Source organism: Gastrolobium bilobum, unplaced genomic scaffold (genome assembly GCF_033153095.1).
Source record: "Gastrolobium bilobum isolate Gb01-03AN ecotype WA unplaced genomic scaffold, APGP_CSIRO_Gbil_v1 utg8394, whole genome shotgun sequence".
NCBI classification, from domain to species: domain Eukaryota; kingdom Viridiplantae; phylum Streptophyta; class Magnoliopsida; order Fabales; family Fabaceae; genus Gastrolobium; species Gastrolobium bilobum.
This window is the reverse complement of record NW_026895752.1, coordinates 79,926-99,257: the sequence shown is the minus strand read 5'-3', so window position 1 is coordinate 99,257 and position 19,332 is coordinate 79,926. Positions and strand designations below refer to the sequence as shown.

General features: G+C 38.6%; 1 protein-coding gene and 1 pseudogene across 1 annotated transcript; one reads left to right on the top strand and one right to left on the bottom strand.

Annotated features, from left to right (window-relative positions):
• The first annotated feature begins 2,952 nt into the window (after positions 1–2,952).
• On the top strand, positions 2,953–13,089 carry LOC133295638 (E3 ubiquitin-protein ligase RGLG2-like; annotated as a pseudogene).
• A 2,992-nt stretch (positions 13,090–16,081) lies between these two features.
• Positions 16,082–16,983, bottom strand: LOC133295637 (uncharacterized). Its single transcript, XM_061494479.1, has 2 exons — positions 16,432–16,983; positions 16,082–16,378 (listed from the first exon to the last, which is right to left on the bottom strand). The coding sequence occupies exons 1-2, from the start codon at positions 16,981–16,983 to the stop codon at positions 16,082–16,084; spliced, it is 849 nt and encodes a 282-aa protein (XP_061350463.1).
• Positions 16,984–19,332: the final 2,349 nt, after the last annotated feature.

Here is a 19,332-nt window from a genome sequence, read left to right as displayed (position 1 = left end):
CACAATCACAACCTCTACCCTTTCAGGGCTTGGTGGAACAGTCAAGGGAATTACACCCAAGGTCCGAAGGCTTACCTCAAGCTTCAATTCGACCTTTGTTCACCACCCACGGATTCTACAGTCAGTCAATCACAATACTCCACTTCTCAAACAAAACCTACACAAGGTTTAATGCAATTAACACATATTGCATCCAATAACATCTCATAGCTATCAACCAAGCTATACAATTCATACCAAACATAAGCATGAACTTACCTATCCAATGGAGCTAATCAAGCTCCATGGCTTGCTCCAATGGTTGATCACTTACGGTTGGTCCAAATGCCTCAGTCCTAGACATCATTAGGACACAATCATCAATCAACCAAACCATTGAGTACAATTGCAAGAAAGTCCAATATCAAGCATCATATTCTTGCCATTTTCCAAATATACTCATTTAGCTATCTAAGCTCATTTTCACCGATTAAATGTCGTTCCTAGCATTTTTCACAACATGCTCTAAGCTCCATTCTTCCTAGAACATAGCTAATTTAACAACATTTCATCAAAAACCCTAATTTACTATTCATTGAACCCTAACTCATGCAATTTTCCATGAAAATAAGGTTTAAGGGGTAAAATCTTACAACCAATGGTTGCACAACCAAGGATTGATGGCTCCTCAAGCTTCAATGGAGGTTGAAGCACTCAAAACCCCAAATTTCACCAAATGGGCGAATTTTTGAGAGCCAATATCTCACCACACAAAGCTCCCCACTAAGAACTAAGCTAGGATTATGAAAGAGGGGAAGATTTAGAGTGGTTTAGGCTTTTGAATCACCCAAAACGGTTGGGATTTGCTCTCCCTCTCTCTTCCTCCTTCTTTTCCCTTCTTCTTCTTTCTCCTTCTTTGTCTCTGTTTCTCGACGGGGGGGTTGGGGAAATGGGGCTCCTTTATTTGCTTTCTAAGTCACTTACTTAGTTAAGTGACTTATGTGGGTATTGGTTCATCTATCTATTCAACTCCAATTAATTACCAAACTTTACCCAAAAGTCTGGAATATTATTCTAGGAATATTGAAATTTTATTTTTATATTTTGGGCACTTTCGCCAGTACCCATTTATACCCCTTAATTTTCACTGAGTACACTTTTTAACCCCAAAGTGACTCAGATTCATTTAATTAAGTCTTATACTTAATTTTACTCACTAATACATGCTTAATTATTTAATTGCATGTAATTTGCTAATTAATTGGGTTAGGGCTATTATAAGTAACACAATGGCTTCGTATAATGGTTGTAGAAATGAAACCTTAGAACACTTCAATCTTACTATCTCATCCTTGATTTAAAGATTAACAAAGTTTCTTATACTGAAAACATATTCCCACTATTGCAGTTTAATTTATTTCTTTTAAATAAAAATAATTAATATAAACTGAAAGTGTTTATTGGGTTAGGTAGACTGAATAAATCCAAAAATCTAAGCCAAATCAAACAGTCAACGGTTTGATTAGCTGAAAATGTATAATCCTTCTATATATTTTGTTGTACAGTCATTAAAATGTGTGCGCAGTGAAGCTCTATGGTGGACTGGGAAACAAGTAAACACCTACTGAGAATTTTGTTGTATCTTTTAATAATCACTTGTGCAGTGTGCACTATTGGTATCGATTAACCTTGAACCGGATGATCTGATAACATCAACACCATCACCTATTGCTTCGTCAGTAGCAGCTGACACATCCGCACCAAAGCAGCTTTCTGCATCAGACCACAGACCAGCACACTTTGTAGGTTGCAACTCTTGCTCTTGGGGATCCACCCTTTGCAGTACCATTTCCAAATGCAAAGACACTTGCACCAGGAACAAAATTGCCACCTGCAGTTGATAAGAGTGTGTACCATGTCCTACAAAGTCATGTGCTGTTTGTTGAAATGTGGGAAGTTTGCCGTTAAATGCCTCATAAGCTTTGTTGAAGAATCTTGCTCCAATTAGCTTCCTGTTTATTACAGAGCAAATAGATGAATAAAAGAATATTATTAGAGTTTATATAGGCATATATAAACTAGGTAATTTATATTTCCATCATATTTCTTAAGTTTCTGTATATATATCTCTCTTCTAATTCCAAGTTATTGTTACTTAATAATTTGAGTAGCGGTTATATGATTTTTGGTCTATGAGCTGGCCCTAACCAGTAGGGTTATATGATTTTTTGGCCCATGCAGGCTTTTTGACCCTGTGGGCTATTTCTCTTCTTTGGAGTGTTGGACTTCCTTTGGTCATAATTTTCTCTTCTTTTCCCAAAATATTTTTTTCTTGTTACTTATAAAAGGTATGGGTGGTCAACCCTATGCAATAGATAAAAAAATGGACGGGATGTCCTCACTAGGCCACCAAACAGAGAAAGCTCCTTGGCATGGTGCTTACCACCTCTTATTAATGATCCCAAAAAACTGGACAAGTGTGATAAAGTAAAACTATCTGAACAGTGTCTTACCATCAATTTGAAAGACTGAAAGCAAGAGTATGCTTGTGCTTGGGATTGAATTTTTTACTTTGGAATGTGACAATTATATCATGTTATCAATTATCACTATAAATATTTACTTGCATAGCCATGTTTGTAGAAAAATAAGTGTAAATAAGGGAGTTTAATCCATAGAACAGATCTTGCATGAATTTCATTATTTATCCTTGTTTAGTCATATTAAAATTAAAAGGTTTTATAAAGGGGTTTGATTCATGTGATATATGTTTGATTTCTCTTAAACAATGTCTTGAGTTCAAGTTCTTGTGAATGCAAAAAACTCTTTTGAGAGAGCTAGTCCTATCATGATGTGGATATCCTCGATTCGAACAAGATTGCCTCTCTTGTTATCCAAAAAAAAAATTAAAAGATTTTGGGCATGTCATGATGAAGATAATGTTACTATTTGTTATCTTTGGAGAAAATATGCATGTATATAAAGGTGTGGATTGAAGTGTTGGAACTCGTCTTTGCATTTGATTTGGTCAAGAATGCCCTGGTTGTGCATGCTACCTGGGTTTTATAGCTATTTCTATACTAAACAGATCAACTTGAAAGCAGAACTTGGATGAGAAGTGAGAGTCCAAATTGCATGTTTCTGTTCACAGCTGATCATAGAAAATGGAAGAGCATGATGACATGTAAAAGCTGTGCAAACCTATTTGCTGCAGTTCACACATAGGCATATATGTTGGGCTTCCTCTTTCAATGCTAAGTCTCAGCTCATTGAAAGGTTTTCTAAAAACCCTAACTAATCTTAAATTTCACCTCCTCTATATATTCATTAGTTGTGGGTGGAGGCTAGGTTAGATTAAAGAGAAAATTATTTGAGAGATTTGTGAGCAAAGCTTTGAGCTTTGTATTTGAGAGAGCTCTAGAGAGAGTTTGAGTGAAACATCTCTAAGGAGGTTTGATTATCACCATTGTTGGAGAGGTTGTGTTAACCACCACATTGGTGTATTTTGATTCTTTGTATCCATTATTTTCATAGTGGACATTTGATCTGGATTAGGTCCCGTTGGTTTTTACTTCTTCATTGGAGAAGGTTTTTCCCACGTTAAAACTGCTTGTGCTCTCTTTCTCTCTCTCCCCTTTATATTTTTGTTTTTCCGCTGCGCTGCCCGACCTGGTGAAGTTTAGGCCGAGGTAATTGTCGAGATCCAAGATCTTGTTGACTGGCTTCAGCAAAAAGGCTGTTAAGCCGAGATTGAGGGAAACAAGTTCCCAACAGTGGTATCAGAGCCTGAGTTCGACGGGTTCTGAGGGAGACGAGATAGAGACCAGTGGCATAACCCATGATGGAGATATGTTCAAGCTGACCGCAGACAATTCAAGCTGAAGCATACAACTAAATATTCGAAAATATTTGGGGCAGTTTATATTTATAAACTTTTTTATTTACAAACTACACTATCTTCTCCCGCGAGAACACTAGTTACACTATCTTCTTCCGGGAGAAGATACTGTAATTTGTAAAAATTTGTAAACGGATCCTTCCCCAAAATATTTAGCACAGTTTACACATGGGAACAAAACTTTTACAATACTCAATATCAATGAACATTATCATCAGAAGTCAAATATAATAATTTACAGATAAATTTTGGTAAATATTAAATCTACAGTAAATCTCACATGCTTCTAGATAGATGTTCCAAATCAAATAATAATAATAATATTAATAATAAGCCTGCATCTTTGTACAGTATTCTTCTTGATCACAAGCAATGTTCAGATTTTGCAATTCCAAAGTTTGAATTTAGCTTTTCTTTTTTTTCTTTCTTTTTTTTAAATAATAATTTAAAAATGTATATGTAATGGAACGTATATTTTATTATGATAAAAACAAGATACTACCATATTACAACAAAGATTTATTTAAAGTTCGATGATCGGTCTTCCATAATCATAAGCAAAGAAAAATAAAATATATAACCGGAGAACAAGCAAAAGTTTTTTTGGAAACCAAAGAAAAAAAATTGTGAATCAATAAAATAACATAATCATCATGATAGATTTTAAAATCAATGTCACCAATATTTCAAATACAACCGAGAAATAAGGCCAACATATTTCTAACCATTTGCCAAAAGCTTGGAGCAATAATATATGGCTAGTATTAACAGCCCATATATCATGTGAATGGTAGCATTCATATTGATATATTGATGAATTCTCAATGGATTTTTTCTTTTTCTTTTTCTTCTTGCCTGCTAGTAACATCTAAGTGGCACATAGTAACATCATATTGATGAATATATCAATCTTGTTTCTTCCCCCTTTTTATTTTTTTTATTTTAATAAAAATAAAAAATAGCTAAATCATTTAAATCTCCAATTGTTTTACATTTCGACTAACTACGCTTTCAGACGATTTATATGTCAAATGATTGATATAATTAACAAGAATATTCATGATTAAGGATATATATATATCCTTGTACAATTGATACAAATGAGGAAATCCCCACAACCATTAAATGAGGATATCCTTTAGATTAAAAATATAAATCGTTTATGATTAAGAATATCAAGGAAATGACCCGTCAACTCAATTTATATGTCAAACGATTTTGTTTCATCAATAACAATAAAAATAGTAAATTCAATCCCAAACAAAAGAAATAAAATCACATCAAATGATAAACAATTGGGTTCTAATTCATATAATTTAGGCTTTGATACCAAATGTAAGAAATTTCATAAAATAGGATTATATGAAATTAGAACACAAAAAGATTTAGACTTACTTATTGAAGACTGTTATGGACCGGAGATAGGCCCACAATGGTGAAAAGCCCAACCCGCGTAAGCCCAGTGGTAAGCTCTATAAATAGGGACTAAAGACCACAGGTATGAGGATCTCTCTAACCTTATTTTATTAAAGACACGACAGTGCACACACACACCCCCTCTGGCTCAGGCCATCGTATAATGTGTAGTGATCAGCTGTCCCCAAGATACCTAACCCATAGGTATCTAGAGAGAAAACCCTAGATCCAATATCAAAGACCCGACCTATTGTCGGACAGATCTGCTCAAGGCAGAACATTGGCGCCGTCTGTGGGAAACTCCCACGACCACGTGATCAAAAGCCACGATGGTGAGAGCAACAAGAAGCGGTTTTCGACAGCAATCAAGATCGAACTCCAGGATCCAGCCTATTTCTCCAATCAGAGAAAATCCTGTAGATCAGCGGCAGATAGATACCGATGCGGTGCATGAGAGTGAGGTGCATTCTGATTCGGCATCAACTCCAGCTGTCAATCCAGACGCCCAGTATCTGCAGGGGTTACAACCATTGGAGGAGCAAGCGACAGAGACTATCCGAGCACCAACAGGTGCAGTTAGCGATCCGCGAGTAACAGATTTGGTTGTTGCTGTAGTACTTCGGAGAATGCAGGAGATGGAGACAAGACACGGGTTGGAAAGGGAGGAAGCTGCCAGACAAATGCGAGAACTGGAGGCTCGAGTTGGTCAAGCCACCAACCCAAATCCGGAGCGGGCCATAACGCGGGTGATGAATGACCTGCGAATTTCAAACACCCAGGAAAACCTTGATGGGCCACAGGCCCAGGAAAGAGGGGTTGGAAACGCCGGCAGCCGGCCTCAAAGATGTACCCCCAACGTGGTCCATGATCAAGGACCCGGATTTCTCAACAGGAACAGGGGAGACCAAACCCGAACCCGAACGATGTGTCCGGGGTCTACAGGAGGAAATATCATAGAGGACAATATAATGATAGCCCCTTTGTGGACGAAATTGTGGATGCACCATATCCGGAGAATCTGAATTTGTCTGAAATCCCAAAATATGATGGAACGCAAGACCCTCAAGTGCATTTGGATGCCTTTGATACGACAATGTACATTAAGGGGATTGAAGAACCGCTGATAACCCGGTTGTTTGCAACCACTCTGACAGGAGCAGCTCAATCATGGTTCTCTTCTTTACCAGCAGGGTCCATCAGGTCATTTGAAGAATTCGGAGGCAGGTTCTTGCTGAATTTTGCTAAAAGCAAAAAACAGCCCAAGTCTGAATTCGCGTTAGGGAAAATAAAGCAGCAACCTGGCGAATCCTTGCAGAAATATTTGGATCAGTTCAAGATGGCGGCGTTGCAAGTGCCTGGCCTATCTGAAAATGTTCACCTTCATTTGGTGATTGCCGGTCTTCACGGATCCTCCAGGTTAGCCAAGTCTGTTTATAAAGACCCAGTACGAACTCTGGTTAAGTTCACTGCTCGTTCCAAAAAATACTTGGAGCTCGAACAGATGGAGATCGAAAACGCGGATCCAAGGCCGCACCAAAGCCAGAAAGAAAAACCCGGAAGCCGAAAACAAAATGATTTACGGGGTAAGAGACCTGAGGAGAAAAGTTTATCTAGAGTAAGATTTGACAGGTATACGCCTTTAAATTCCTCCAGATCACAGATCTGGAAGGAGGTGACATCCACCGAGATGAAAAGGGTAGATAGACCTCGGCCACTACAGAATCAAGCCGGGCTTGATCAAACGCGATATTGCGCATTCCATGATGGCCTTGGTCACACAACCGAGGAGTGCTGGGATCTCAGAGATGCAATCGAAAGATATATCAGGGAGGGAAAGTTGCGTCAGTATCTCATCCGAACTCAAGGATGGAAGAACAATAAGAAGAGGAAAGGAGGACGGCCGATGAGCCCGAACCGAGAGAAGAAGTTCAAAGATGAATTCCGAGGTAAGAAGCCGGCCAAAGAAGACGATGAATTTGTGGAGCCCGAGCTCGAGTGCAATGTTATTAGTGGAGGATTTGGTGGTGAAGGTGATACCATGAACGCCAGAAGAAAATACTTAAGAGAGGTGCTTTCGATTCGAGAGCGGCCTAAATTTAAGTTAGAAGAACCAGAGGCACCACGACTGTTCTTTACAAAAGCAAAATTGGAAGATGTCATGCCGGGACATGTTGACGGGTTAGTCATCACCGGGACACTAGTTAATTGTAAAGTCAAGAAAATGTTCGTGGATAACGGCAGTTGTGCCGACATAATTCTATGGCAGGCATTCCAGAAAATGAACTTGGATGTGGAGGATCTGAAGCCTTGCAACATGGCTCTGATGGCTTTCAATGTTTGCGACACCATTCCCAAGGGGTATATTGATCTGAGACTCACCTTGGGAACAAAGGAGGCTTACAAGTCAAAAAGAGTAAGATTCATTGTTGCCGACTTCCCATCTAAGTATAACGTAATTTTGGGAAGACCAACAATCCACGGTTGGGATATGCTGGTCTCCACTAAGCATCAGAAGATTAAAATGATAGGTAAGCAGAATACGGTTATCACCATCCAGGGGGATCAAAAAGAATCACGGGACTGTTATTTTAAGTCAGTCAGAGCAATAAGCAGCAAACACAAGGAACCAGCCGGATTGAGCACCAGCAATGAACCGAAAACATCCAAGAAGGTAGTTACACCGGTAAACATGGTGGAGCTGGACATGAGGGATGAGACTCAGATTCCAAGACCGGAACCAGATGGAGAGTTGGAGGAGGTAGTTATCGGAGAAGAAACTCAAATTGCCAAGGTCGGAAGGGTTGATTGATGAGGACAAAGTTCGAATTACTGAGTGCTTAAGAAGGAATGTGGACGTTTTCGCTTGGAAGTCCTCAGAGATACTTGGGGTGGACCCTCAGTTCTGCTGTCATAAACTAGCAGTATACCCGGGGTCTAAACCGGTAGCCCAGAAGAAAAGAAAGCTCAGTACGGAACGTCGTCAAGTGTTAGAAGATCACGTAAAGGAGTTGTTGGAAGCAGGATTCATCAGAGAAATACAATATACAACCTGGCTGTCAAACGTGGTCATGGTAAAAAAGCCAAATGGGAAATGAAGGGTGTGTACAGATTATACTGACCTGAATAAGGTATGTCCCAAGGATGCATATCCCATGCCCAACATTGATCAGTTAGTGGATAACTCATCCGGGTTCCAGATGTTGTCCTTCATGGATGCTTACTCGGGATACAATCAGATCCCGTTGCACCCAGAAGATCAGGAAAAGACTGATTTCATTGGAGAAAAGGCAAACTATTGTTATAATGTGATGCCTTTTGGATTGAAGAATTCAGGGGCCACTTACCAAAGGATGATGAATCGGGTATTTTCCGACCAGCTTGGCAAGAGCGTGGAGGTGTATATAGACGACATGATAGTCAAATCAATTGATTCAAGAACGCATGTTCAAGACCTGGAGCAGACCTTTAAGAAACTGCGGCAGCACAACATTCGGCTAAACCCGGCTAAATGTGCCTTTGGAGTCCTTGCAAGGAAGTTCCTAGGATTCATGCTGACCCACCGAGGTATAGAAGCCAACCCGAACAAGTGCAGAGCCATGTTAGAAATGAAGCCCCCGGGGAGTAAGAAGGAAATCCAGCAGTTGACTGGGAGGTTAGCTTCACTCACTAGGTTTTTACCTCGGTCTGCAGAAACCGCGTTACCATTTTTCAAGTTGTAACATTGAGTAAATCATTTACTTGAGCAACATGGCATTTGAATTCAAGTCATAGAGATTACATAAACAAGGTCATCTGAAAAGATATGGCTAAGAGAGGATACTATATGGTTCATTAACGAGACTACTGCCCCACCTTTTTCTTGCTTCTCGTCATGCATGCATGCATCATCAGTAGGGCATCCAACATTTCATTTTCTAATATTCCTTAGCAGATAGATGTTATCAATATCTATGCCTTGTCTCTCAAAGATAACTATGTCTGTATACATAAAAAAGAAACAAAAAGAAAGAAAGAAAATAAAAAGAAAACTATGTATGTATGTTGTTGTTAGTACACTAATCCAAGTATGCAGTAAGGTTGACTTGAGATATGTGGATGAAGCCAACTGCTGAAATTCTTTTTTGTTTTTTTCTTTGCTCACTATTCAATAACTCTTTTAAAAATATTCACAACTAATTGTACAAGTAACATTATGATGTCTGTAGTAAAACATGTTTTTGTTTTATGGTGATAATTTATTAAATGTTTCAACTAACAATTTACATCTTTACAACCCCAGAGAGAGAGAGGGGGGAACCATTATTTTTGTCAAATAAGGAAGTAATTGAACACAGGTTACTGCTGCTCTTGCAAACGCTGGGCTGGAATCTTCTAATCTCATTGTTGGCATTGATTTCACAAAGAGCAATGAGTGGACAGGTTTTATCTCTTACTCACATTTTGATGCTTTAATCTTTTGTAGTGAGTTGTAATGCTAAATATATACTTCACTTTGAAAACAGGGAAGAGGTCATTCAACAGAAAAAGTTTAGAAAACAGGGAAGAGGTCATTCAACAGAAAAAGTTTACATGACATTGGAAGTGGTCATAATCCCTATGAACAATCAATCTCTATTATTGGGAAAACTTTATCTGCTTTCGATGAAGATAACTTGATTCCTTGTTTTGGATTTGGAGATGGTATTGCCTGATTTAAATCTAAGTGCTTTTACAATGAAGTTATTTCAGTTTCCAGATTGCAAATATGATTGTTTCTTTTTTGTCAATTTTTTGTCAGCTTCTACACATGATCAAGATGTGTTTAGTTTCCATTCAGATGAGAGGTTCTGCAATGGGTTTGAGGAAGTCTTAACACGATACAGAGAAATTATTCCTCACCTCAAACTTGCAGGTTTTTCTTTCACCACTTATCTTAGAGTTTTTAAATTAGGCTCATTATAAATCATTGCATTTATGTCACAGGACCTACGTCATTTGCCCCTATTGTTGAAATGGCTATGACTATTGTTGAGCAAAGTGGTGGCCAATACCATGTATTGCTAATAATTGCAGATGGACAGGTAATTATCTTATTCATATTTCACACTATTGAGAGATACATTTTTTTAAGTACTTTGTATCTGCGTCAGTCATCTTAAGTCTCATATCATAAATTAAGAAACTGTTGTACTTTATTTATAACATGCAAGCATAGTTTCATTTGGTTTGCCTTGGTAATGCTAATATCTACTCTAGCTCATAATATCATAATTAACATCTTACCAGTTGCACAAAGAAACTAAATGCCCATAATTTTGTCAATGCTTGGATAGAATGTTATTAGTCTGTTATAGATATCCCTTGTTTCTGCCCTGTCTGTGGTAGGGCTTCAAAAACTGATACACAGCATGTCGCCACAGGTGACCCGAAACATCGACACACAACATGGCCACTTAAGTCCACAGGAACAAAAGACAATAGAGGCAATAGTAAAAGCCAGGTAAGTTTTTAATTTTCTCTCTCGTGGAGTATCATTATCCATTCTTATATTCTTTTTAAATTGCAGTCAGTATCCACTGTCAATAGTTTTGGTGGGAGTTGGAGATGGACCATGGGATATGATGAGGGAATTTGATTATAACATCCCTTGTCGAGCATTTGACAATTTCCAGGTTTTGTGTAACTCACTTAGCCTTTTTTACTTGCCACATTGAAATCTTGCTATTATGCTAAAATGCGATATTTTTATTTGTGGTTGGATGCAGTTTGTGAATTTTACTGAATTAACGATGATATGCGTCTAGCATATGATGCTTTCTAACTTAAAAGAAGTAAGGAATTAATCATAAATGCGTGAAAACAAGGCATAAATGCAAGAAATATTGATTATTCCTTCTCAATCATTCTCTCACTCAGTTTATGTGTTTTAATAGCAGGAAATACCAAAAAAAGAAGTAAATGAGAGCAATGCAGTTTTCCAGCTGGCGCAATTTGCGCGGAGTCTGGCGCAAATCGCGCTATTTGGTCCATGTCATCTCTGTTTCTTGGCGAAAAGTGCGTGGGCGATATTTTTTAATTTTAATCTGATGCGAATTACTCTAAAATGAGGCCCGATTGGAGAGCAATTGAAAGGAGGTTTTCCTAAAACCTAATAAAAGGATCAGAAACACAAGGAAAAGGCACTTTTTGACAAGACGAAGAAGAAAGAGAACAAACGGAGGGAGAATTCTTGGGAGCTTCTTGGAGTTTCAGAGAATCGAACGATCAAGTCAGAAGATCTTCATCTTCTTTCTCTTCTTTAGGTTCTGAATTTTATTTTCTTTTGTATTGATTTTGTCAGACATGAATATGTCTGACTAGTTTTCATTATTGTGGTAAGGGTCACAACCCTTGATGTGAACCCCTTGTAGTTTGGTTGAAGTTTATGTTTATCTATTTAAATTGAATTTATCTTACCTTGTTTTTCATTCTATAATTCTTTTGGAACTGATCAATCTATCAAGATTGCGAGGGTTAGGGTTTTCAATAGGGATATTGGAATTCTAATTCCTGACAAAAGGGTAAGATAACTGTTTATGTATGCACTAGGGATAGGCTACATTAACCGCAAACGTTAAGGATTCATTGATTCTAAAGGTTAACTTGAAAAGGGATTTATAAGGGATTAGGATTCTAATAGAGTTAATAAAGTTAAAGTCACTAAGGGATTAGGGCTTAACTAATCATATAAAAGATGATGAATCGTTTGATCAATTGAATAAGTAAACGTAAATGTAATCCAAGTTGCAAGGTGGGGATCGTAAAGGTGTTTGTTTCTCTTTACCGCAATATTTTCTCAAACATTTTCTCAACTTTTAATCTTTGTCCTTGAATTCTAAAAGAACCTTTTAATCATTTACATTTTCTTGAATTGTTATCATTTATTTCACAAACCATATTTGTCCTTAAATTATCTTTATTAATCCAACAAGAGAGGAATAGTTATAATAAATTCGGTGCCTCAATCCTCGTAGAGACGATACTCTACTCATCATTCTTATTACTTGGAACGATCGGTACACTTGTCGATTTTACGCAACAAAAGACGAGGAACGTAGATTCAGCAAGAAGAGAGACAGAGTTTGCTCTTGCAGTTTTGATGGAGATACCTTCTCAATATAAGGCAACCATTGCCTGTTATGTTAGGCTTTCCTGGTGTAATAACTAATAACTGAATTTGAAAATATCATGTCTTCATTGGTATAAGTAGTGCACGGAAGGGATATTCACCAGATAGGGTTCCTCTACCCCTGCCTCTTTATAACCAGACTTCTTCTAGCATCGGCGCAAAATCTTTTCGGTCAAACAGTTTTCAGCAGAGTGTACCTACACGTACTGGCTATGATAATGGTGTTCACACAGAACCATCTACAAGTTCTTTATGATACTAAGGTATTAAGGCCATGTTTTCCAATGTAAGAAGCACCTTTCATATTAACCTGAGACATAGTTTAGCTTTCCTCCCTTGATGTCATCATAATTATTCACAATAATTTCTTTGTCCCTTTCAAGAACGGTTTATATATGACATGTTTGACTGCAGGTTTGCCCCATTTGTCTTACTAATGGAAAGGATATGGCCTTTGGTTGTGGGCATCAGGTAACCAATGATATTATATGCTGCTAATTAGTTTTGAATCGAAGGCCATATGAAAACTATACATGATCTCTCTACCTTTTATTTTCTCTCATGGCAGACTTGTTGTGAATGTGGAGAAGACCTCCAATTCTGCCCCATATCCAGGAGCATAATCCATACTAAGATAAGACTTTACTAGTTAACTTTGCTGTAGACTTGCTTTCAATGAAATTTTCATTCATTGCCAGAATAAGGTTAGCCATGAACGTTTTGATAACGTCAGAAACTGAATGTTCTGTTGACACCATAACTCATAAATTAACGTGATTTATAAGCAGGGTCGCAAAGAGATGTGCAAAGCTGGTGTGGATCTTTTGACGGATGGGTTTCTTGTGCATGAAAACTTACATGCCCAGTAACGAAGAGTTTATAGAAATAAAGGACCTTAACCACCCCTTCTTTATCTTACCAATATCTGGCCTTGTATTGGTAAGATAAAGAAGTCTCCCTACTAATCTTCTATATTTTGCTGGTTCAGGAAAAGCTGGCCCTTGATTTTGGCTAAGTCGAAGACCAGGTTGCATGGGGGTTGAAACTGGTTTTGTGCCAAGTAATCCACTATCATGCAGTAGGTCTAGTACATACTTTCGTTGATTTAAGACCAGACCTTTATTGGAACGAGCTATTTCGAGTCCAAGAAATAACTTTAATGGCCCAAGATCCTTGATCTGAAACAAATTATCCAAATGGCCTTTAACCATCTTTATTTCATCCAAATCATTCCCTGCCAAGACATATCGTCTACATAGACTACAAGAGCAGTGAATGGTTTGCCATTGCCTTTTGTGAAGAGAGAATGATCAGAGGAGAATTGTAAGTACCCAAGTGAACATAGTTCCATCGTTAAGCGAGCATTTCACTGCCTACTGGCTTGTTTAAGCCCATATAGGGACTTTCGCAGCCTGCATACTTTCTGTTTTCCATCAATAGCAACACCCTGTGGAATGGACATGTATACTTCCTCGAATAAATCATCATGCAAAAAAGCATTGTTGATATCAAGTTGTTCTAAGTGCCACTGACGAGCCACAACTACTGTAAGCAACAACCGAAATGTGGTGAGCTTTGCAACGGGTGAGAAGGTCTCAAAGTAGTCCACTCCTTCCATTTGGTTGTACCCCTTTGCAATGAGACGAGCCTTGTACCTGGTAATGGTTCCATCTTGGTTGTGTTTTATTTTATAAACCAATTTGGAACCAATAGGATGTTTTCCCTTTGGTAAGTCCACTATCTCCCAGGTTCTGTTGTTGTTTAGTGCCTCTAGCTCTTCGTTCATGGCAGTTATCCCTTCAAGAAACTAATCTGCCTGTTTATAAGTTGTTGGCTCAATAAATGAGCTAATATTGTCACATAAGGAAGAATACTCCATCGAGCATTTTGCATAAGAAACAACAGATGACAAAGGGTGAGCAGTAGATGAAGAACTAGGCAGCATATTACCAGAAGAGTAATTGCAATGAAAATCTGATAACTGCTTGGGTAGACATCTTACCCGTGTGGAGCGTCTGAGATTTAAGTTCTCTGGCACATGAGTGCATGTGGTACTCTCATTATGTGAAGGATCAGTGAGAGTCTCATCATTAGGCCCATTGTGATGTGAGTGTTCAACATGAACATCTACTGGAGTTGTAGTCTCTGATATGCTTGACCCTTGTACATCAGGTGGGGGCTCCACAATAGGAATTTCACAAAAGGGGACTGCACCTTGATCAGTAGGCCAAGGATTTTGTGATTGTGGTATTTCTTCATCCATAAAGGGAAAGTGATGCTCATAAAAGACAACATTTCTAAAGACAAAAATCTGTTTGGAAGATATATCATACAAAATATATCCCTTGGTTCCATCTTTGTGCCCAATATATACATATTTTCGTGCCCTGGGATCAAACTTTGAACGTCCTGCCATTATTGTGGATGCAAATGCCAGACAACCAAAGGCCTTAAGATGTATTATAACTGGTGGAGCATTGTGTAACAATTCATATGGTGACTTATTATTCAATTTTGGTGTGCTAATTCGATTAACCAAGTATATGGCATGAATGATACAATAGGACCACAAGCTGATAGGAAGTTTTTCTTGGAAAAGAAGAGCCCTTGCAATATTAAGCAAGTGCTAATGCTTTCTCTCAACAACACCATTTTGTTGAGGTGTTTCTATGCAAGAAGTTTGATGAATAATACTGTTTTGTCTGAAAAATTCAATCATTAGAAACTCCTGCCCATTGTCACTACGGAAAGCTTTAACTGTTTTATGAAATTGATCTTCAATTAGAGCCACAAAAGAAGAAATGTGATGTCTCACTTCAGATTTTGACTTCATAAGAATTCCCCATATATACCAAGTGCAATCATCAACAATGGTTAAAAGAAAACGATGACCATGAATTGAGGATACAGAATAAGGTCCCTAAATATCTATATGATTTAGATCAAAAGCATTTCTTGAAACAGTATTGCTTAAAGTGAAAGGAAGCTTCTTCTGCTTAGCCATGTGGCAGATATCACATGGAGTATCTATATGTTTACAAGTAATGAATGGATACTGTAACATCATGACTTTTATTACAGGTTTGGAGCAATGGCCTAAACGTAAATGTCAAATATCATTGGCATGGGATTTCAAACTAAAACTACTGTTATCAGAAAAGTTCAATTGCTTTGTTGTGTCAGCACTCAGCATTTCATGAGTTGGACCATCTTGATTTATCACATACAGTCCTCTCACCAAATTAGCAAAACCAACCATCTCCATGGATGAGGCAAATTTGATGTTGAAATGTCACATGACAATCAGTTTCATGAATCAGTTTATGTACTAATATTAAATTTACTCCAAATTCCCTTACATATAAGACATTTGTCAATGTAAGTGTCTTAGAAATTGCTACTGTACCAGACACAAGGGAAAAGACTCGTGTTCCATTGGGCAAGGATATGGCAACTGGCTCAATATGTTTGACAGAAGATAAATTTGCAAAGCTAAAAGTGATATGATCAGTGGCTCATGTGCCTAGGAACCACTGATTTGCTGACTTACTTACTTCAGAAGAATGACCATCAACATTTATTGCCTTGGTATGCACCATATTGCTTACATGTGGAGAGGATAGAGCAAAATTGTGTTGCTCTTACATCGTTTGCTGTATCATTTCCATGATGATTTGATATTGACTTTTAGTGAAATTCTCCTTTGTATCAGCTTGTCCAGCATTGTCAATTGGACTAACACCTTCACTCACAGCTGCATTGATCTTGTGTACAGGGTTCCTTTGCTTATATCCAGGAAGATAGCCATGCTTCTCAAAGCATGTCTCTACTGCGTGGCTGGTCTTTCCATAGTAGGTACAGAGCCTAGATCCTCTTCCATGTCCACCAGAGAATCCTCTTCCCCTTCCACGATTTTGCACACGTCCTCTTTCTTGAACCTGCTCAGCAAAATTGAAGAAAATTCTTGAAGAGTCATGGTTGGGAGCATTACCTTCAATCTGCAATTGCCTTTCTTGCTGTGCAACAAGGGGAAAAAAACTCGGTTGACAGACGGGAGTGGATCCATCAGCATAATCTGGGACCTCACATGAGAAAATTGGTCATTGAGTTCCTTGAGAAAGCGAATTAAATATTCTCTCTCTTTTATGTTCTTAACCTCCACTGCAATTGAACAGCATGGATGAACACATTTGCAAGTAGGCATTGGTTGCAGTGCTTCCAATTCATACCAAAGAATTTTGAGTCGAGTAAAGTAATCAGAGATTGAGCTATCTCCTTGATGTAAACGATAAATGTCATCTTGTAAATCTGATATTCTAAAAATATCAGACTGAGAAAACCTCTCCTTGAGGTCTTTCCATACATCATATGCTTTATCCATCCGCAGAATGGATTGAGATATGGAACTAGAAATCGAACGATGCAGCCATGAAAGGACCATGGTATTGCACCTCTCCCAAACTGGAAAACGCGGATCTGCTGCATCTGGAGCCAAAATCGTACCATTCACAAATGATACTTTGTTCTTTGAAATTAGAGCCATTGTCATCGCCCTGGCCCATCCATGGTAGTTCTTTTCGTGCATCAGATTAGACACAAGAACAAGTGATGGATTCTCACTTGGACGAAGATAATAGGGACTCCCTAGATCTAACAGATCAATTAGACTTGTGTTCATAGGACTACCTTCCCTATGCGATGAGTGCTTTTAGCTTCCTTCTCCATTGTAGGTGCGGAACTCTGAACCGCCGTCTTGCTTACAGAAAAAAATGGACAGATCTATCAGCAACAAAATTGAATCGGCATGCATGCAAAGGAACATGGTAGTTAAAATTTCGATTTAAATCTGCGATTTTAAGATTATATGAATTTTTTCAATAAAAATGCCTGAACCCGACAAGATATTCTGCATGTGTAATTGGGTAACGAATGTGCTTGAGTGGTTGGGATTCAACTGGCGAGTTGCACCCAAGCATCACTTGTATAACTCGGATAAAAGTTGTCGTATACTTGCGTGTAATAGCAGTAATCTCTGCATTTGAATTTCAAGTTAGCAGTCGAATTCTTTATTTGACTTGGCATCTTCGTTGAAGCAATTTTCTTTCCTTGGCCGACTTAATTGGGTTAGCGATTGCAATTATTATCTCTGTCATTCATTCAGCCGATTGTAGTGAATCGAGTATTGAATATGTTATTTTTGTATTTCTCCCTCAACCTCTTTTTTTTTTTGGCTGAGGTGGTGCTTTGGTGAGGCAGTGTTTGCCTCCTATCAACATTGAGCTCGGTTTCTCCTTCCGAGGCTTTCGCTTTAAGCCCAACTTCTTGCACTGTGGCTTTATTGATTCAGTTTTAGCTTTTCAGCATTAACTGAACAAAATGACCTAGCCAGGGTCTTTCATGCGGATTTCGCTTTTTGCTTTTAACCCAGTTTTCTTAATTAGGTTTTCAAATTTGAGGCGTCATGGTGACTTGATCAAGGTCATACCAATCTGCCCCTTATTTTTCAAACCTGATTTCATTTATCACAGCTTGTACACATGTTGTTTATTTTGACAATGTTTAGGATTCGAAAGCGTCCTTCTGTTTTCCTATGTCTCGGCTATAAGCCACAGTCCTGCAGTGTGCTTTTTATTTTTAACCTGTTTTCTATCCAGGTTCTTGCACGTTGCTAGACGTAGGTTTCCAATACCTTGGCTTTATAATATTTGACGTAGGTGTCATTTTTTGACTTCGTCTTGTTTCGTCATTTTTGACTTGTGAGTCATTTCCGATTGGGGTGTGATCTTTTTTCTAGGATCTCATCTCTCTAAACCTGTCTTCATTCTTTACCCCAGATTTTTATCATGGGTTTTTATCTCGGATTGGGGTGTGATCCTTTTTCTAGGATCACATCCCTCCAAACACGTCTTCATTTTAACGTGGATTGGGATGTGATCCTTTTTCCCAGGATCCTGTCTCTCCAAATTCGTCTTCATTCCATCGCGGATTGGGGTGTGATCCTATTTCTAGGATCACATCTCTCCAAACCCGTCTTCATTTCATCGCGGATTGGGGCGTGATCCTTTTTCCCAGGATCCCGTCTGTCCAAATCCGTCTTCATTCCATCGCGGATTGGGGTGTGATCCTATTTCTAGGATCACATCTCTCCAAACCCGTCTTCATTTCGTCGTGGGTTGGAGTGGGATCCTTTTTTCCAGGACCCCATCTCTCCAATCCCGTCTTCATATTATCGCGAGTTGGAGTGTGATCCTTTTTTCCAGGACCTCTTCTCTCCAAACACGTCTTCATATTATCGCGGGTTGGAGTGTGATCCTTTTTTCCAAGACCCCTTCTCTCCAAACCCGTCTTCGTTCTATCGCGGGTTGGGGTGTGATCCTTTTTCTAGGATCACATCTCTCCAAACCCGTCTTCATTTCGTCACGGGTTGGGGTGTGATCCTTTTTCCAGGACCCCTTCTCTCCAAACCCGTTTTCATTATTTATCCGAATTTTTATCCTGGGTTGTTGCCCCTTAGTTCGGCATATAGGGTTCCTATGCGTTACTCTTTATCGCATTTGCGAATATTTTATTCTTAGTGTCTGGAAGTCGGCCATGTTCATGGTCCGAGCCTTTGTTTTGTGATGTATGGCTTCAACTTTATGTCGAATTCTTTCTTCAGACATCCTGTTTTTCTTTCCTACACGGTATTTAGGGTGTCCAAAGCGAAGTCTGTTTGAACCATAATCTTGTTGGTCAAACTTCCGTGACCGAGGTCTCTATTGGAAGTAGGAAAGTTTTTTCCCTTTGACCTCTTTGCCGAATTTTTATTACTGTCGTCGGGATCATGGCGGTTCATTGATCCATGTTTTGAATTCATGGATACTTGTCGATCCGTGTTTTGGATTTATTTTTT

Coding starts and splice junctions, on each gene's coding strand:
- LOC133295637 (XM_061494479.1), bottom strand. CDS start 16,983: ATGGCTCTAATTTCAAAGAACAAAGTATCATTTGTGAATGGTACGATT. Junction 16,379..16,431: donor AAGGCAATTGCAGATTGAAG/GTAATGCTCCCA, acceptor TTTGCTGAGCAG/GTTCAAGAAAGAGGACGTGT.